This window comes from Mus caroli, chromosome 11, assembly GCF_900094665.2.
Source record: "Mus caroli chromosome 11, CAROLI_EIJ_v1.1, whole genome shotgun sequence".
Lineage (NCBI taxonomy): Eukaryota > Metazoa > Chordata > Mammalia > Rodentia > Muridae > Mus > Mus caroli.
The window spans coordinates 69,445,056-69,465,694 of record NC_034580.1 but is presented as its reverse complement, the minus strand read 5'-3'; the positions used below and the strand labels follow the sequence as shown (position 1 = coordinate 69,465,694).

Genomic DNA, 20,639 nt, shown 5'->3' with positions numbered 1-20,639 from the left:
TGAACTGGCTGCTTGGCTGTACCCTTCACGGGACCTCCGCCCTGGGGGCTCAGTGTGAGGCTCAGGCTGTCTCAGGTCCTGATTCTTTATGAAAAGCAGAGGTTTTGCTTCCTCAGCATTGAGGAACTGCACTCTCATAATGGATGCGAGGTCACATGAAGGTCACTGCTGGCCTTGCCTGGGCTCTGTCTTTAGAATACTCTCCTGATGAAATGTTGGATGGAGAGTGTGCGCAGAATATCATTACCAGCCCAGCTCCTCTCAACCCTGACACGGATTTAACGTGTTCATAAGGAGAGTCTCAGGAAACCTTAGACCTTTTGTTATTTTTGTGTCTGGACCCATCCTTTGTGACCCCATGTGCCTGGAGAGAAAATGTTTTAGTTGTTTGTTTATTTTTATTTGAGACAGGGTCTCACTATGTAGATCACGGTAGCCTTGAACTCACAAAGATCAGTTTGCCTCTGCTTTCTAAGCACCAGTGAGTGCCACTATATCTCGCTCTGGAGGGAAGATTTAAATGTTCTTCATGTCTTTCTCTGTCTCTGTCTGTTTGTCTGTCTGTCTTTGTCTCTGTCTCTCTGTAGGGCTTCTGCCAAACAAATGGACGGCAGACAGTAGGAAGCAGAGCTTTCAAGTCTTACTGGCCCCTAGGCACTGTGGTCACATAGGCAGAAAGATACAAAGGACAAGATGCAAAGGGAGTGGCAGCTGCTGGTTTGTGTGTATGCTCGAGTACGCGGTGATCTTTCTCGGTAGATAAGGTGACAGATACCTGTGGCCTAGGCCAGGTGTCAGGTGCCCCCCTCCCCCACATCCCTTTTCTTCTTGCTTGGGAGGACGGTCCCTAAGCAGAAAGGCACATCTGAAAGAGAAGCCTCTGCCTGTATCTGAAGTTTACCAAAGTAGCCGGCTGTTAACTGATGAATGGATTACCCCTCCCCCTACTCCTTTTCCAAAAGGGAAACCTCAGAGCCACTTTTCTGTCAGCAGTGGTTTATTGTTTCCTTGGAGATACTCTTGAATTAGTCCCCCACCCCAGATCTGTTTTGGAGGGGGTATTTTAATTTTTTTGTATAGTCCTTGAACCTATCTGGTGATAGCGTGAAGTGGGTATCGCAGAGAATGGACGGGCGCTAAGAGCGTGGGGCTGCCAAGTCAAAGGAAAGCAGCCAGCATGCACAGATTCTGAGGGCTCCTTCTGACGTGGGGAGGGTCAGTGAAGAAACAACTAGAAGCAGCTAATCCCCAAGGGAGAGAAAAGTGTTGCTAACAAAAAAGAGAGCTTTGGTTACAGCAGGGGTGACGCAGGTTAGACAGCTGGAGGAACCTGAAGGGCCTGGGAAAACAGGCTTGGGAAAAAACTTAGTGCAAGGTGCAGCTGCTCAGAGCCGGTCTCCATTCAGCCCACACTGGCGAAGCACCAAAGATGAGCTTTGTGTTGGTCTTTTAGGCTAAAAGGATTTAATGTCAGGGTGTGAAGGATCTATCAACACATCAGTGAGTCGGAGTCCGGAGTCCTGCGCTTTAGCAGCAGGGCTTTGATTCCACCCACGAATATGGGACAATTCCTCCAGGAAAGGCACACCCAGCCCCAACCTTCTTAGGGACCAGTTGGAGAAAAAGAGTAGTTCAGACACTGGGAAATAAACTAGGATCCAGCAGGAACTGGGTGGATGTGGTACCAGCCTGTGGATTTGCTGGCAGAACCTGTAAGGTTTAATCAAAGGTGGCTAGTGGACCCGCTGTGATTGATCCTGGCTTGTACCGTCTGCCCTGCACCTGTTTCTGCGTGTTCTCTGTGTGCTCCGACTTAGGAGACATGGATCGCCACATGCCAGCCTTCCCTAAAGTTCTGGAAGGTTGCAAAGATGTCCCAGGCAGGAGGACAAAAGGGAGGCAGAGAGGTATTACGGGGTGGGGCGGGGATGAGGGTGCCTGCCTTGGGTTGCGCATGAGCAGTAGAGACAAGTACGCTGCTCACCCATGCAGCAGGAACTCGGGAATTACAGGCAAGAGGCCTCCGAGTGCATTCTCATCTAACTCTTTGATATTTATTCATTCTTAACGGTGCGTGCTGGGCAAGCCCTGTGCCTCTAGCCACAGCCATGTTTGATTTGAAAAACTCATGTATAGTCTTTACATAAAAGTTGGCAATCAAAGGAAGCTACAAAGGAAACAATGGAAGTCATAGTTCCTGAGATAACAGCTACTGGCCGTTTTCCCCACTACAGCATTTTGTTGGGACAAGGTCTCTCTGCTTAGCCCTGGCTGTCCTGTGTAGTGTTCAAGGTTGGCCTTGAATTCACTGAGATCCACCTGTCCCTGCCTCTCTAGTGCTGGGATTAAAGGCAGGTGTCACTACACCTGCCTCTTAAATTTTTTTTTTTAATTGTGAACTTGTCCAGCAACACAAAGCAAACAGAGTCATGTCATCAACTCCCGGGCCCTCTCCTCACTTCAGTAATTACCTGTTCATATCCGTCTTCCTCCTCTTCTTTCTTCCCTCCTCCCACCATCTCTCCTTTCTCCCTCATCCCCCTCCCCTTTTTTTAAAGGTTAATTTTTAAAGATTAATTTATTTTTCTTTTGTGTGAATGTCTTTTCTGCATGTGTATCTGCACCATGTACATGCACTGCCTGCAGAGACCAGAAGAGGGCATCAGATCCCCTCCCCTGGAGTTACGGAGTTGCCAAGTGAGGCTGCTAGGAATTGAGCTTAGACCTCCTGGAAGAGCAGCCAGGGCTCTTCTGAGTCTTCAGCCTTCAGTTTCTCTTTCCTTTCATAGCTTGGCCTGGTGTCAATTCACAGTTCTTCTGCCTCAGATTCCTGGGTGATCTCACAAATTCTGCTATCCTGCTAAATTTAATTTAAAAAAAAAATGTATGTGCGTATGTGTGTGTGTGTGTGTGTGTGTCCTCTCTCTCTGTGATGTAAATCAGGTAGAGGCCAGAGGTCAATGTCTGCTGTCTTCTTCAATTGCTTCCTACATTACTTTTTTTTTGAAACAGGGTATCTCAATAAACCCAGAGCTCATCGATTGAGCTAGGCTTCCTGCCAGTGAGCTTCCAGGGATCCTGCCTCTATTCTCTGAACTGTGGGCTCACACTGCTGTGCCCTGCTTTTTACGTGGATGCTGGAGATCGGAACTCAGGCCCTCATGCCCGTGTGCCAGCACTTTACTTGTGGGTCCGTTTCCCCAGAATCATTCTGGCCTTTATATTTTGTTTATCCCTGGATTCATTCTACACTTTTCTGCTTATTGCTATTCACTTCTGCTCTCTCCCAAAGAGCATGAACAAATTAATTGTAATCCCATGTTTTGGTCTAACGGACACTTTGCCCTATCCTGATATAGAATAGTTTGATCCAAAAACTACAACCAATCAAAGTGTGGCATTGTGGAGTCCACTCCCAACAGATACATCCACGGTGCAACTGCTGCACCTAAGGCTCAGGGGGCGGGGCTTGGTAACTGTCAGTCGGAGGAACAAGGAATGTTACTGTTAGGAGATGCTCCTAGAAAACTCAGAAGTTACACCTATAAAGTTACACTGTCCTGGCTGTCGAAACAGGCCGGGGGCAAAGAGGATGCCAGCAGGCTTCAGCCCTACACAAAGACCTACAGGCAAGTAAGGAATTCTGAGAGTCGGCAGGGAAAGTGTCTTCCCCAGGGGAGAGCACACCAATTGTTTGTGTAATACCAAATGGTCAGCCCTGAAAACATACACATACACAAGTAACATTATACAAACTGAGCAGATTGTATTCGTATGTTTAGGGACACACACACACACATACACACGCACCAGTAACAATAATAAGAAGCCATGGATCTGAAGTAGAGCAAAAGGAAAGTGGTCCTTGAGAGGGTTTGGAAGGAGGAAAGGAAAGGGAGAAATGATGTAATTGCATCATTATCATCATCATCATCATCATCACTGTTTTTTTTTTTTTTTTCCGAGGCAGGGTTTCTCTGTGTAGCTCTGGCTGTCCTAGAACTCACTCTGTAGATCAGGCTGGCCTCAAACTCACAGAGATCCACTTGCTTCTGACCTCCGCAGTGCTGGGACTAAAGGCGTGTGCCGCCACTGCCTGGCATTTTAAATTTTCTTATGAATGGAACCATGAAGGGTGTGCATCTTTTGTGTCTAGCCTGATGGTTTTGAACCCAAGCAGCCACACCTATTGGGCCTTTGTTCCTTTGTGTTACTGGGGGACATTTCACTGGGTGGATGTATCAACATTTATTGACTGATACATTTGCCATTTCCAGACTTGACTATTTGGAATAAAATTTGCTTTATGCATTTTCATAGAAGTCTTTGTGAGATTCCTGCCGTGATCCCTGAATCCTTGCCGTAGACTTAGGATGGCCTTGTGGCAACCTTTATTTGTGGGGATGAAGTGATAGAGGCACAGAATTAGTTTTTAGCCTGAGATATGCAGCTAGTAAAAACTGGAGGCGAGTTTCTAATCCCAATTCAGATATCTCTGTATGTGTGCGGGGAGGGGTGTCTGTTGATTCTCAGGCTGTAGTATCTCAAACATTATTTGGGGGCCACAAAATGTAGAGCCAAATGGCTGTTCATCTCAATGGCTGTCTGCCCACAACTGCACCTAGCTAGCTGTATTACCATAGAAGCGGATATTGATACGAATGGTTTTGAATTGCCATGGAAAGGTTATGTGAGATTGCCTTTGAAAAGGACAACACCATAAGGCATTTAAAAGAAATGTGTAACCAAGGTCGTTACAGTAACAGCAAGCAAACAAGCACAAAGTCACATCGGTATAATTCTTCATCTCCCAGACAGTCAAGCCCAGACTGTGACTGGGCATGTGAGATAGTATATAAATAATACATGTCTTAGAATCCACTCCGTTCTTTGTAGAGCCAGGCAGAGAAGGTTTTTGGAGAGTCTGCCGGTTCTTGCTTCGAAGGGTGTTGTTGCTAAGCAATGTTACTAATATTATGGAGAGACAGCCTCCCTGAGACTTGCCTCAGCCGTGGGGACTTCTGTGGTTGCAAAGGGCTTAACAGGTAGCAGCCACTGAGAGTTTTGTGGCGATTAAGATGGGGGCCAGGGGACCCTGGGAGGAAAGGTAGCACTGTAGGTCACTTGGCCAAACAAGCTCTTTGTTTCCTGGAATGAGCCCTGGGAAACCTCCATGCTAAAAAAGCACTGTCTAACGTTCCTCAGAATCTGGGTACTCCAAAGAATTTCATTCAAATGTTCCCAGTGTGGGGAAAAAATCAGTCACGCAGCTTAGCAAAAATCAGGAAATCTGCAAGGGAGGGAGAGAGGAAAGGAGGGAGGGAGAGGGAGAGAATATGAATTTTAAGTATTTTGAGAAACTCAAGCAGTATTTTAAGCATTCCTCTCTTCCTTCTAAACAGTCTTTTGATCCCCTGAGTAGATAGCTGGGAAGTTCTGACTGAAATCACACCTGGAGTGCTTTCCCTAGACTCTGGGCACCCAAGGGATGTGAAGGGTTAGGATGCCCAGCTGGAGCAGGCTCCATGGGTTTCCTCCGTGTGGTTTCCTTCCCTGGGAGTTCGGAAATGCCACACGCTTTCCTAGACCTGTTTCCAAAAATTCGAGCTGGCTTGGGGCGGGGACTCTGCTTGGTTGGATGGCTTCCTGCAGGACCGCTGCTTTCGGGGTGTGTGTTTCTGGGAGCATGGGGTTGGGCAGCGGTCCCTAAGGTTCCTAAGGCTCGTTTAGCGTCTTGCCTGTGGATGGCTTCCTGTAGCTGTCACTGTGGGTATGGGCCCTTTTAGGGGCTGCTTGCCAGCCCTGGGAGGAGCTGTTAGCTGTCGAGAGGAGAGTTGGTGTGCTGGCAAAGACTCTTCCTCTCTCTCCTTTCAAAATGGAAACTGCTCTCCCACCTCGAATGACCTTCTCAGTCTTTCCCTCTTCCCACCCTCCGTCTGCCTCCTGTCTCCCTCACTGAGTTTTCTTTTTTCTCGTCTGATAGTGTAACTGTGTTGCTGCCCAGGAGGGGGCGCTAGTATACCTGCCAAGAAAGAAGGCAGTGCGGTTCCTAGGGCACAGGGGTGAGGTGTAAGGTGCCAGAGGGAGGCTGAGGAGTGGTTTCTCCAAGAATGTGTGTACATACATGTTCCTCAAAGTAGATGGGTGTGGTGGTGATGTACTCTGCTGTTTGAGATATTTCTTTTAAAGCTAGAATCTTTTTCCTATCTATCTATCTATCTATCTATCTATCTATCTATCTATCTATCATACATGTGTGCTCTACCTATACACGTGATTGCCAGAAGAGGGCATCAGATCCTAGTATAGTTTGTGAGCCACCAATGTGATTGCTGGGAATTGAACTCAGGACCTCGGAAGGAGCAGCAGACAGGGCTCTTAAACGCTGAGCCATCTCTCCAGTCCCTGAGGTTTTTTTGTTTGTTTCTTTTTTTTTTTTTTTTTAAACTGCTGCTTTTCCTTAAAGGGTTGATGATGCAGAGGTTAGCTGGAGACTCTATTCCTGCAGAAAGGAAGGAACACTGCATCTGGCTGTACCCTGGCTTCAAAAGCTCCAGGTGCCCGAATCTTTCTTATTTGCTTTGCTTCAGAGCAGTGCCAGCCTAAGGTGGGAGTTGTCAGCTGGGGACTGTCTCTGAGACCAGGCGTGCTGATTATCTTCTGGCCTTCATGTGAATGCGTTTCTGCAGTCAGTTTCCGGACTCAGAAAGCCCTTTTCTTTAGGAGTAGGCATGCGTGTCTGTGTGTCTGGCCCTGAGCGTGACGGTGCAGCTGTCTGTCCTCTGTTCATGATTAACTTGCTTGCATTCCTCCTCCTAGGCCCCACCAGTCTTTGAGTTTCCCCTGCACGGGGGTGGGGTGTGGGGAGTGGGGATGTGTGGGGCGGCTGCCTGGCACTTTGTTTTTGAGGACTGTGGGCTTTAAGGATGGTAAATGAGGGAGGATACTGCTGGGGTAAGGTATGGGATGGGACCCAGAAAGAGATTCCCTCTGTGACCACCCCTGTCTTCCGTATCTTTATTCCCTATGGCCTGACCATGTCTCGGTCTACTCAAAAGTGATCTGAGAATATTTTCCAGTCACTCATGTGAAAAAACGTCCCCTTTCCACTTCTCTTTCAAACTGTGACTTTTGGTTTTTTCAAAGACCATGCCTTGGTTTGTTTCAATTGCCTGGCTGAAACTTCCAAGTCACCCGTTTTTCTGAATGAGTGAGATCAGTATGGAGGTCAGTCTAATGAGCGTGCTTGTTTTCACTACAATGATACCAATGTTTCAATGTCGGTAAAAAAGCAAGTTGGTGCAAGGACCACAAATGTAGAAGTAAATAATTGACAGTTCAACCTTAAGACTAAAGGTTGAGAAGGTGGCACAGGCTGGCCAATGCTGGGACCCAAATGTCTGGGCCACACTGTATGTGTTTGTTGGACATGGGCATATTTGCAATGAGGTGTGTGTTAGCTCTTTGCAGTTAGAAATGACTTGGTTGGATAACAATAGACCGAGGACAGCCTTCCGTTTCTGTCCTCACTTGTCTCTTGTACGAGACTGGATTCATCTTGTTTAATAGATGTTGGTAGGGCACCAAGCCTAGAAGAGACGGGTGTGAGGAACTTGGCATTGATTTCCTTGCCCCTTTGTGTTTCCTGGGTCGGGTACATGGCTGCTGTGGGCTATGGGTGATGGCGGAATCGAGTTGGTGACAGGCTTGGTGACCGGTGGAAAGAAACAGGGCTCACGTTCCAGCAACCAGGGCTGAAAGTTGCTGGTGTTTTGGAGATACTTTTTTTTTTTTTTTTTTGCCACCTTGGGACTTTGGGGGAGCTGAGAGAGCCTAGAATCCCAAAACAAGAATGTATAATGGAACCCACTTGATGGAGAGATTTTGCACCTTCTTCTAATGCCTCTGTACCTGCTGTGCACTTGACCTGAACTAACTCCCGGGCAGTGGGGGATGGGTGGGAGCTGTTTACACTGCTCACCAGCTGCAGGCGGACTTTCCATTCAGATTTTACCTTTCTCTGTGCGGGAATAAAATATACCCCATGCTGGGCCACCCTCCCTGCCCCCTGTAGCTGAAGCTGTCCATCAGTTATCCTGGAGGTGCTAAGTGCTCCCAAGGGCTCCAGAGGCCCTGCACCCTGGGCCGAAGCTATTTTTGTTTCCCTGTTTGAGAACACTTACTTCCCATTCTTTCCCCCAGGCAGATTCTGAAGTCACCCCTGATGAAATCCTCGCAGCTGCCTAGCTGCCTAACCCATGGGTAGGGCCTTGGGGGTGGGGTGGGTCACTCCTGTCCGGTTATAAATAGAAGTCCATGGCTGTATCTGTGATCCCCCACCACTCAGGAGGCTCACCAGGGCCCAAGGCCATTGCTAATGGATGCTTCATAAATAGACCAGGTGCATTTTGGAATCACCTTGGGGCTGCTTCTCTCTGTCCCAGCTCTAGTGGTAGCAAGGAGCTGAGCTCACCAGAAGTCCAGGGTACTAGAGTTCATTTGCAGCCCCCTCTGCTCTTTGATACAGTCCTCCCCTCAACCCCCGTATTTTCTGTTTGCTTGAACACCAGACTGTGTAAAAAACAAAGCAAATTGCTAAGGGACCTCTTGGCCCCACCAGGGCTGTTTCCAAAGATGGGCTAATTGGTTTGTTTTAATTCCTTTTACCCCCCACCCCTTCATGCCGGATTCCTTTCCCTCAAGGGGGCAAGGCAGTTAGTTACGCTTCAAGGGCTAAGGGGGCTGGGAGGCCCCGTGGCAAATGGAAGTGATGAAGGAGAGGACTCTAGAGCGAGGCTCAGTGCTGGTTCTGTTATGACTCAGGCCACTGCCTCTTCCTTAGCTAAGATCTGAGGCGTTCTGTGTTCAAGTCTGGATGGAGCTCGCATGTGCTGTGCTGAGGACCTGAGGGTCTGAGCGGGTGGATGCGAGCTCAAAACCCGAGGCTCGCTGGCTAACCTGGTCCTTTAAGAAGAGGCAAGCCCGGGTGAAGTTGATTACCAACCCCGTGTGGTTAAATTCCGAGGCTGTAGAAATGTTAATGGGAGCTGACCGCAGCTGATCCAGCACCACTCAAGACAATCCTTTCGCGGATCCCAGGTGGTGGAAGGGGAGGTAGCATCTTTCCTGATCGCCCTCAAGTACCCCCGCCCCATTCTTGACTGGTCTCGGGACCGCCTAAAGTGGGACCCCAGGGCTGGAGGCCTTGGCGCTGGCCACTCGAAAAGGCGGTTTATCTGGGACGGAGGGAAGGTGGTGGTGGACGCGCGTTTCTTCTCCGAGTGTGTTTTTCTCCTCTGCTATAAAGCCGGTGACAGCATCAGAGAAGTATCCCGGCGGGCTGGCATGAGAGCTTGTCAGCTTGGGAGGGAGCCTGAGACTGCCAGCGGGGTCCGGGGCCCGGGCGCGGGGACAGGGATCCAGACACCGGGCACAGGGGAGAAAAGGCCGGGAACAGCGCGCTCAGAGCAGAGTGCGAATCGGATCGTCGAAGCCCCGCAGCGCCCGGCGCGATCCAGTCGCTTTCTTTAGTTCGCTATCCGATACCTTGCTCTTCCCTGGTTCTGACGCCTGAGCTCACTAAGGTCGAGCTGCCTGCGCCCCCTTGGGTCAGGTCCCCTGCTCTCCCGAGTTCTCTGGCCGAGTTCCCTAAGGTTGCTTCGCGGGTCGGGTCGCCTGTACTCCTTAGGGTCTCAGCCTGCTGGGGGAGTCAGCAGCCCCAGAGCGGGAGGCGGGGCCGGGGCGGGGCCGGGGCGGGCGGTGCGTCGGAGCGGGAGGCCGGGAGCCGCTGGCCCGCTGCGCCCAGAGCGAGCCTCGGAAATGCCCGCGCTGGGGGAGCGGACACCGGCCGCCCCGCGGGCCCCAGGGAGAAGCTGAAGGTCGTCAGGAAGTGAGCGCCCAGTCACCTGACCCTCGGGCGCACCTAGGCGGGGCGGGGCCCATGCGAGGCGGGCAGCAGGGGCCGGGGCGCGGGCAGCGCGGAGCGCGCGGAGCTGGGGCGGCGGGGACGCGCGGCGGGCGAGGGCGCGGCTGGGCACCGCCGGCGGCCTCGCCATGTCCCAGCCGGCCGGGAGGATGCATTGCCGAAAGGCGGGGATCCGAGCCGCCGTGGTGCTCATCGGACTCCTGCACAAATCTCGAAAACAGAATAAAGAGAAAAGGTAAAGCTGGCTGCGCCGGATCCCCTGTCCTCGTTCGCGGTGAATTCCTGTTGTCTTTCGGGTGGACTTTTTCCTTTTGGCTCCTTGTTGGATATGAAAAAAGCCTGGCTGGCTCTGACGGGACACTAGAGGAGTCGGAGGGGCCCCAGACCTGACATTTACGGATCCTGGTACCCATCCCGAAGCCTGCAGAGCGAAGAGACTTGCGCTACTGTCCCTGGCTCAGCCCAAGCTTCTCTGTAACTTGGCTGAGCCCGCGAGCTGCCTTTCTGGCTCCGCGTGCTCTGTTCTTGGGTGCCGGCAAGGACCAAGTTTGGAGGTGCCTCAGCCCCCGCCTCCCCGCCGTATCTGTTTTTGGGTGTTCCCCTCTTTGACTCTTTTCTTGAGATTGTTCGATCTTCAGTTTGCTACTGGGCGTTGAAGATTGTTTTCTAGGCTATTTCAGGGACACCCTGGACATCTGCGTGTGTGTGGGGGGTGCGGGGGGGGGAGGACTTATGGAATTGATGGTGGCGGTGGGGATGCTGAGGCAGCTGCCTGGGCTCCAGCCTCCAGATGCAGATTTGACAACCATTAGACCCCGGGGCTGCTCTTGTAGGTTATGGCCATAACCTACCATTTCTGCTAAGGTCCTAGCGACTGAGGATATTGAAACCCACTGCCTGACTTATAGGAGTCCTGCTTGAGGAGTTTTGGGGTGGGTATTCTTGCACTTCCTCATAGCCCCCCAAGGGCATTACAGTCACAGATGACGCCTGGGTGGTGACTGAGTCTGAGAGTGCTGGGCATCGAGGAAGAGGGCTTTTAAGAATATGGTCTAGGTCATGTCTGGTCCTTCTTGTTCCCATTTCCCCAAAATGTGGATTAATGAGATGTTTCCCACAGCAGCGGCTGAGAAGCCAGGGAAATGATTAAGATGGTTGAGTATGAAATAACATTGAGTCACTTGGTAAGAAAGTTCTTTCCAGTTCTCTCCCCATCCTCATGATTCCTTCAAAGGAAAAGCCTCTGCATGGTGGCAGTCTGGCCTCAACACCTTTAACTCTTGCTTATGTTCCTTTTGTAACCCAGGGCTGGCTGGGCTGGCTCAGGCTCTTTAAGTGTGGGAGAGAGGATCTGTCCCGAGGGGAGGTCATTTTGTTTTGAGGAGTCCTTCCTAGTTAGCATTAGTGGGACTCATCTTTCCATTTGTGGCAATAATGTAAGGCATTACTTAACGGTAGCCAGTCCCCAGAATGCATCTGTTCAATCGAAATGGTTGTAATTAAAAAAAAAAAAACACTAAGTGTTGAGGCTGGAGAGATGGCTCAGTGGTTAAAAGCACATCCTGTTCTTCCTCAGAACCCTAGTTCAGTTCCCAGCACCCATGTGTGGGGAGGGCGAGGGATGGGGGTTGTCTCTCAGATGCCTATAAGTCTAGCTCCAGGGGATCTGAAACCTTCTGACCTCTCAGGGCACCTTCATTCACATGTGCAACCCCCTAGCATAGACACATATATAAAAATAAAATAGAAACTTAAAAAAAAAAAAAACGTAAGTGGCACTGAACGTGGCAGAGATCCTTCAGGTGTACCGAGGGTGTCTGATTTTGAGAACACCAGTGTCCACTAGAAAGGCTGCCAGGAGAACCAGGAACCCAGTGCTCTGGGTTTGGGACCCTTTGCCCTTGAGCCTGGATTCCTTTCCTCTTTCCACACACTCTGTAGAGGAGGCACCAATGGACCAACCAACCCCCTGGCACTAGAAGGATGGATGAGTGGCTAGTCTTAGGACCTGCCCTGGGGAAAGAAAAGGAAAATGTGTTCCATAAAAATGCAAATTTAGCTGGACTTGATGGCCAAGGCCAGTGATGCCACCTTACTCAAGAGGCTGAGACTGGAGGATTACAGGTTTAAGGCCTATCTGGGCTTCAGAGTGAATTCAGGACAAGCCTGGGAAACTTTGTAAACCTTTGTCTCAAAAAAAAAAAAATGAGGGAAGGTTGGGAATATGGCTTAGTAGTAGAACACTTTCCTAATGTGAGTAGAGCCATAGGAGGTTCCATCCTGAGTATGAGTTCAGGAAGTGGAAGGCAGATGCATCCAACCAGCTCCTGACCAAAGACAGAATGTGTGGTGGGGTAGAAAGCCCCGTGTACAACACAGAGCTTTGAGCCTTGCCTCACCTATTGGCAGTGGTATAGGTTTCAGTTCTTAGGGTATCACATTCTGAATGTACACAAAGGGCTTGCTTAGTGCTACAGTGTGGTGAAGATATAGCCGAAAAGTCTCCAGTGCTCTTGAGGATGAAGGGGGTGTGGCTTGAATGGCTCCCATTTCTCACTAGCCCTGTGCCCTTGATGACAAAGGAAAGATGTCTGGTGGTGACAACCTTACCAGTAGTGGTCAAGGCATAGCGTGTACAGGCAGAGGAGGCAGAGAGATGGGCATAGGTTGGGGGTCTACAATGAGGTAGCAGCAGACTTGGGGGGTGTCTGTTGGGGAGAGGTCTGCTGGGGTAAGGATGCCTCATGGTGATGCCCTTTCTCGATGCTCTCAGCTGTTGATTGCCAGCCAGGCAGGCAGTAGTAGCCTTCCTTCACCCTTGGCTTCATCTGGTGCTTCTGCTGTTATAGCCCGATGCCTCTAGCCACACACTTGCCCTCTTCACAGAGGAGATTGGCTTTATCTTAGTGTGAAGTGGCTTTTGTTTTCTTCTCTTGCTTTACTCTGGAGGCTTTGTGTCTTTAAGTGTCTGGAATCAGTGTGGTGCACACTATTGACCCTCGCTCTGTGGGTGCCCACTGGCCATAGGGAGTCTAGGGGCTGGTGGCAGCTGCTGGCTCTTGCTAAGCCTTCCCCAAACTACATGCTGGGTGTTAAATTCGCATTTCCTCTCATCATGGGGTCAGCTCAAACTCAGGCCCCTCCCCATCCTTCCGGAAGGCTTGATCCATCCATCGATCCTCCCAGCACCTAATTGACAGGCATATGCAGAGAAGACTCTGGACTCTTTGCCTTCAGGACTGAAATGGTCACGTGTAGCTGGTACTGATGTTCTGGTGGTCCTTGCCATCTCCTTTCTGTGCTGCTTGGAGGTAGTATACACTAAAGTGCTAACGGATGTGCCAGAGAGAATGGTCTTGGGATAGGTGTCTTATGGGCCAGAGGTCAGGAGATTCTTCCAGGAGCTCTCCTAAGAGATGTGCTCAAAGCTCCAACCTCAATTTACCCATTTTAGAAATGTGCATGGATTCATCAGTCTTAAAAATTATTTTGCTTACTTATTGTGTGTGTGTGTATGTGTGTGCCTTGGAGAAGATATAGAGTTCAGAGGACAGCTTGCTGGGGTCAGTTTTGTCCTTCTACCATGTGGGCTTTGGGGATTGAACTCTGGCCCTCAATCTTGCTGGCAGAGGCATTTATCCTCTGAGCTATGGCTCCAGCCTGTCTCATCAGTCTTAGCAGACGTCTTCCAGAGTTTGGAACAGCCTGGAGGGTCTGTCTCCTTTTGACTATCTGCACGGTTTCTGGCATAGGGGAGCTGGCCAAGTCAGTGCTGGGTTTGAGGGGAGCATGGATCTGACATATTCTCTGACACTGTAGCTTGAAATCACAGTGTAAGAAATTCCTTCAACATCTGTTGATGGAGAAAGAAGAGCCTGCTTTCTTTTACACCAGTAGATGGGGGTGAGGCCCGGAGCACCTCTTTTGTAGGATGTAAGGGTTATGGGAAGCTGGGCCTTTTCACACAGGCCTGCAACCCCAGCTATTTAGGAAGCCAAGGCAGAAGAATCAAAAGTTCAAAACTTGCCTGGGCTACAGAGTGAGTTCAAGACCAGTCTGGACAATTTAGGCAGACCCTGTTTCAAAGCCGAGTGAACTGAGGCCTGAAGATGCAGTTCAGTGGTGGAGCACGTGCTTAGCATGTGTGTGAGTGTGGGGGACACACAGACCCCAGGCTGGGAATTGAACTCACATCCTCTGTATGTGCTTTGAACCACTGGGCCATCTTCCCAGCCCAACAGTATAATTCTATCATCTATCGAGTCAGTATTCTAATTTCTCCAGCCTCATAAAAGGTTTTCTGAGTCGAGATTCAGACAATCAGGTGAGACGGATGTACTTCTCAAATCTACATTTTCTTTCGAATTCTTTTTATTTTTATTACAATTTATTTATTGAAGGAACGAGCCTTCTCTGCCTCCTTTGTCTCCGCCACCACAGGGGCTTGCCTGCACTAAGCAGGTGCTTTACCATAGAACCGTAACCTTCGCTTGGCTTGTTTGTGACATTTCCCACAGTGAGGGCTTTGTGGTCGGTAATCCTGGTGTTGTTTGCTGAGCTCTCCCACCTGACGTGTTATCGGTGAGTTATCATACAGATCTAGGCTACAGGCTCTGTCTGGGTTCAGTTTGGTGAACCCTGAGGCGCTTGCCTGACTGAACTGCTGGAGGTATCTGCTATCTATTTTGGTGAGCTAGCAGCTATGGGTTCCTGAGCTTTGGACCTGGTGTCCAGGAGGAGACTTGATTTGGACACAGCCCTGTGAGGAACTGGCTGATGTAAGGTCTGATCCTGTGAGGTGTCCAGGAGCCTGGGCCTCCCAGCCCCAGTGTTCCCGAGCTGGAAGAGGTACAGGGCAGGAAGCTCTCTGCTTCCCAGCCCTGAAGACATGGAAGCTTGTTCTTGTCCTGGGAGGCGGCTGGGGCCTTCTGCTTCTGGAGGGCCAGTCTCCTGCTTCTTTACATCTGATGTTTGGATGCCACCTGCTTGGTTAGCTGTTCTTGTTTCAAAGAACAAAGCTCTCCTCTTAACCAATTTCCCGTGATTAGTTTCTCTGAGTGCTTGAGAGTCAGACCCTTGGAGTCTAATGGACAGAACCCAAGGCAGAAATGAATTGATTCGATTTCTCTTGAGCTACTGTTTAGTTTTGAGATGGAGTCTCACGCTGTCGCCCAGGGTGGTTTGAACTCGCAACCCTCCTGCCTCAGGCTCTTGAATATTGATATTAAGTGTGTGCACCACCACCACAAGCTTGGGAGCAATTCGTTTTCTGTCCCATTTTGTGTCCTTGCTTCTAGCTCATATCTGGGAGTTTGAAAGAGTCACGGAAAATCAAGCCTTTCACCCATAGTGAAAAGCTCTGTGTCCCCATGGTTTTTCACTGGATCTCAGAGGAAAGCCAACAGCAGCCTTACCTCCTCCCACCATGTCCCATGATCCTTTTTCTGCTGCAGAGTCCTTCATTCTGTCCCTGGAACTTACCAGCATGTTCTTGCCCCAGGCCCTTTGCACCTGCTGTTCGTGACTTAATTGACTGTTACTTTCTCCACTGTACTCCCGAACCATCTCCCGCCACAGCTCCCAGGGCCAGGTAGTCTAAGCCTTCACTTCAGTTGCTCTTGCTTTGCTATGATTTGCTTATTTTGTCATGCTTATGTGAAATGATACCAACTCCATGCAATGAAAGTTGTATTGGTGGTTACTTTCTCCAGGATGTGAATGGAGACCAGTGGCTTTGCCAATGTCACACCTGAATCTCCATTGTCTGGAACAGGAGATGTTCAGTGGAATACTTGTTGAATGAGTGGAGAGGGATGCTTAAGAGGCAATTGTCTCCCCAAGTAAAATGTGCTCATAGCCTGGGTTTCCAACAGCCTGTCGATCGTGCAGTGCCATTCTGAGGCGGGCTTCAAGGTACCCTCTTCTCATCTGAGGCCATTCTGTGAGATCTCAAGGAGAAAGGCAAAGAATGGCTCATTTATCTTCTCGTAGTTCTTCTGGTTCCTTTCCTGCCTGTGTATCATGTTGGGACCTATAGGCGTGAGAAACTGGGATCAGCCCTGACCGTCCCTAGGGCTGGGCAGGGCACTTGGGCTGTCCTTGGCCCTGGATTCTGAGAGCTCCCATCCCCAAGCTGCTTCATGAGAGGCGAAGGCAGATTCTCTTCATTATGGCAGAGAGGCCAGTGGGCGTCTGAATTAGTGAACAATTGCTATTAGCTAATATAGCTTTCTCTCTAAACACAGTTTTATGTCTTTGGAGTCTGCATGGCGCACAGATGGCTCCCTACCATGGTGTTGCCAAATAGAGGGCTTGCCAGGCCTGCTCGGTTCAACCAACGAAAGTCACTTCTGTGCCCACCAGAGCTGCCCAAGGGCCCAGGAAGAGCATAAGTCATTTTCAGATGAGGCCTCCCTCCAACCACAGCCCCGCCCCCTGCCAACCAAGGTTCTTGTCTACCCAATCCATAAAAAAGCAACTGAGGTAGGCAAGATGTTTTCAGGTGGACAAATGCTTTTTATTTTAATAGCTATTTTGAAAAATGAATTCTGGCAAGCTACGCTGGTTTTCCATGCGTGGAAGTTACATAACATTTTTAAAAAAGCAAATTTGTTTAAGTCAAAAATTGCAAGTCAATTTAAAGAAAAGTGTTAAGGGAGTCATTGTCAGGTGGTATTAGGATTTGGGGAAAATTGGGGAGGTGGTGTGAAAATGTCTGAGATTTGGGGAGTTTCTTATAGACGAAAATGGACCACAAAACACCAGTGTCCCAGGACTGCTGAGGGCAGATGAGGGCACACAGGCATGCATGCAGGCAAAACACTCATACACATAAAATAAAGATAAATAGATCTCAAAAACAAAAACAAAAACACAAAAAAGAGCCAGGAGACCTGATCTGTGACTTAGCATGAACTCTAGCAGATGACAGCTCCACAAACAGGAGTGATTCTCTGCCATCCATTCCATACCCCCGGCGCCCACCGCAGTGTGCGCTGCAAGGTTCGCTAAGGACCCTAGGAGCCACTTTTTGACCTCTGCCTCAAGGTACAAGTTCCTAGGTGGCAGGGATGGCTCTTCCAGCACAGTGAAAGACAGGGACCCCTGCAGCCACTCCCACTCTGCTCTGGGACTCCCATCTGTTGATGAACCAGCATGCCCTCCTGGAACTGGATCCTGTGCAATGGCAGGAAAAGAGACAAGGGAGGGAGACTCTCACCAAAAGGCCTGACCCTTCTTCCTACAGAGCTAACCCCAAGGCTCCACAGAACCAGCTATTTCAGAGCACTCATGAGGCCAGTGTGTCTCCGGAGAGGTGCCCAGCTCCTGGAGGGTTCCAGGCAGGACTTGGCTAAGGCACCAGCCTTCATGAAACAGTGTGTTCACAGCTGATAAGCTTAAAAGCAAGTGACATTTTTTAAAGCACCCTTGCTCCAAGGGCAGTGAATAATCACAGCACTGGCTCCAGGTTCTCACTATGTCTGGAAGAAGAGAAGGTCAAACCAAGTTCACTCGGCCCTAGAAACCAGTCTTTGTTCCCTCACACCATCCTCTTGAGAGAAGACCCAGGGCTCCCATTCACACACCCCAATGTTAAGCTGAGCACAGTGGCACACAACTGTAGTTCCAGTCCTTGGGGGACAGAGTTGAAAGATCATGAGTTCAGGCTAGCCTGGGGCTATATGCAAGTTCCAAGGAAAGCCTCGGGTACAAATAAAGACCATGCTTTTAGGGAGAAAAAAAATCTGTTTTATCTGGGTGGTGTCTACACAGGTCAGTGTGCATGTAGAGCTCTTGCGCTCTCTCCTTAAGAAGTGCACCCTTATCCTGTGCACAACACTTCCATGCATCAGTAACAGAAGCCACAGCCCTCATAGAGAGCTTATATCCAGCCAGGCACTGCAAAGTGCTTATCTTAGGTTCTGAATGAACCCTTGCTGTGGCTTGAATCTTCAAATGCCCCTGGGGACTAGAGATGGCTCACAACCACCCACAACTCCAGTTCCGGGAGACCTGACACTATCTCCTGACCTCCACAGGCACCAGGCACACATGTTACACACATGCATACATGTGAGCAAAACACACACATACATAAAGTAAAAGTAAATAAATCTTCTTAAACGTCCGGGGTGTTAAGGCTTGCGTGTTTATTAAGGGTTCGATTAAGCCCATCTGACGGGCTCCTGAGGGGTTACTGGAACAAGAGAACTCTGACATCACGGACGGGTCAGTCTGCTGACCTACTACTGGTAGCTGAATGGACCTAGGGGGTGGGGCGTAGTGAGAGGACATAGGCAACCGAAGGCATGCCTTTGGGAAGGGTACCTTGTCCCTGACCCTTCTTCTTTATCTGTCTGCTTCCCACTACGGAGACAAGGTGAACAACTGTACTCCTACCTCGTCATCCCTCCCCACGACACCCTCTCTGCCAGGATGCTCCGCCCCTTCACAGGTTCTGGACAATGGCGGTGGCTGACCACTGGCTCACACCTGAAATTGGGAATTAAAATACACCTTTTATCCTTTATGCTGTTTCTCTCAGGCACAGCAACAAAAACTGACTGAGGTGGTTACATCAGGAGCACAGCTACACAGAGTGTGGGGATGGACCCTTGCAGTCTCAGGATTGGGAGGTGAAGATATCAGATCATAGTTTCCAGGCTATACAGCAAGACCCCATTCTCAAAGCAAATGACAACAAGAGATACTACACAGCCTCTCGATTACATTGGCTATAACTCAATCAGGGGCCCTGAGTTTAGTCCCTATCCATCCCACTGCAAACCAAAATAGAAAAGAAAAAAATAAAACTAGCAGAATTCATAAAGATGTACACATAAGCTCAGGGACTAACAAATAGAAAGCTACAAAATGTGTTGGATTAGGGCTGGCGAAGGTGACTCAGTGGATAAAGCCCTTATTCTGCAAGCATGAAGGCCAGAGTTCAGATCCGCAGGACCCATGTCAAAGCTGGGCAGCCACAGCATCGCAGTCCCAGCACTTGGGAAGCAAAGACTTGGGACTTCCCAGCCAAGCTGGTAAGTTAGCCTAGCAGCAATTGGTGAGCTACTTGGCTCAGCAAGAGACCTATCTGTCTCAGTAAAGGAGAAAGTAATGAAGAAGACAGGCCCACACATGCACAGGTGTACACAAACACACACGTACACATATACACATAAGATAAATAATTTTTAATGAATTTAATGAAAACGAGGGCCAGAGAAAAGGCTCATCAGGTAGAGGTGTGTGCCACCAAGAGTGATGAGCTTCCTTGTATACTGAGACGTTCCATGGTGGAAGGAGTTAACCAACTCCCCAGAGCTGACCTCTGACCTCTACGTGAACACCATGGCATGCGCATTAAGAGCATACAAATACACACAAAGACGTACATGGAGAAATAAATAATAGAGTCTTTGTAGCATGCCTGGTGCCACAGAAGTGAGAGGAGGGCATTGGATGTCCCCAGAGTTGATGTCATAGATGTTTGTTAGTTGCTACTTGGGTGCTGGAGATCAAACTCGGGGCCTCTAAAAGAGAAGCCTGACAACTGAGCCATTTTTCTGCCACTTTCTTTTTTTTCTTGAGACATGGTCTCATTGTGTAGCTTTCCAGGCTCACCTGGAACTTGCTATGTAGACCAGGCTAGCCTTGAAGTCATGGAGCTTTTCCTGTCTTTATTTTTTTCCCCTTAAGTTTATATTTTAAGATTGTAGATTCTGTGTTATAACTGTTTTTCAGCCTTCCCCGGAGAAACCAGTAGCTCTGGCAAAATTACTGGGGCTCTCCCTAAAATGCTGGCCACCTGTTCGCTGACCCTCTCTACATGTCTACACCTGCCCACAGTGTTATCTGCCTCAGCCTTGATGCACGGGATGTGAGAGGTTTGAGGTCTGGAGTGAGGAGCTGTCAGGGTACGCCCAGCCTTGCCTCTACCTTGGCTCCGCTGGCTTGGGATAGGTGCATTGTGATCATTGGTTCAAGGAGCCCTGCCGCTGAGCTGGGCTCCCTGTAGGAGCTGGCGGAAACGGTGCTGTGGACCTGCCTTTGATATCCCTCTTCCCTTGCCCCTGGAATGACCCTCACAGAAAGGGACAGAAATTATGTATTACATAAGCTTAAGACAATATAGAAAGGGGGTGAGGTCAGAGCATGGGTGGAGACTCATTCTGGGTATGCGCTGGGCTGGGGGCATGCATGATGCCTCACTTTGGGTATGTACTAGGTGAGGAGCATGCCTGTAGTACCACCCTGGGCATGGACTGGGCAGGGAAGGAACATGCATGGAGCGCTAGTCTGGGAGTCCAGATGGAGTCTACTTTGGCCTCACTCTGAGATGCTGCCTGGGCCTCACTTAATTTTATTTCTTGTAATGTCAATTATTTTCATTCAGTCTGTTTTTCATAGTGTCTCCTGTCACCCAGCTTGTGTAACAGCTCTGGGACAATCCGATGCCCAATTCCATCTCTTTCCCCCTCCTACTCAGTATATGGTGACCCTGGTCAAAGTACTTAGCTAGTTGTGCTTGCTTTTCAGTACTCAGGAAAGGGATTGTAGGGAAGGTGTCTAGTCTCGGAACAAAACTCCAAACATAAAACCTGTGGCACCTGAGCACGTTCCACACACACAGGTATACACACACTTATGCATACACACACTCATGCACACATTCATGTACACATACACGTGCACACACTCATACACACCCTCA

The 20,639-nt window shown here is 49.6% G+C and overlaps 1 protein-coding gene across 4 annotated transcripts in view; it reads left to right on the top strand.

Moving 5' to 3' along the window:
* Positions 1-20,639, top strand: part of Rap1gap2 (RAP1 GTPase activating protein 2) — a 201,578-nt gene that overhangs the window by 53,501 nt on the left and 127,438 nt on the right. For 2 of the 4 annotated variants that reach the window (XR_003838023.1, XM_029483715.1), the window contains exon 1: positions 10,001-10,160. The exons of the other annotated variants lie outside the window; for them this stretch is intronic. Coding sequence is in view for 1 of the 2 variants with exons in the window: in XM_029483715.1 (XP_029339575.1) it covers positions 10,054-10,160 (107 nt within the window). In the remaining variant the exon portion in view is untranslated. Of the gene's footprint in view, positions 1-10,000; positions 10,161-20,639 lie in introns of those variants that run through there. 4 annotated transcript variants of the gene reach the window in all.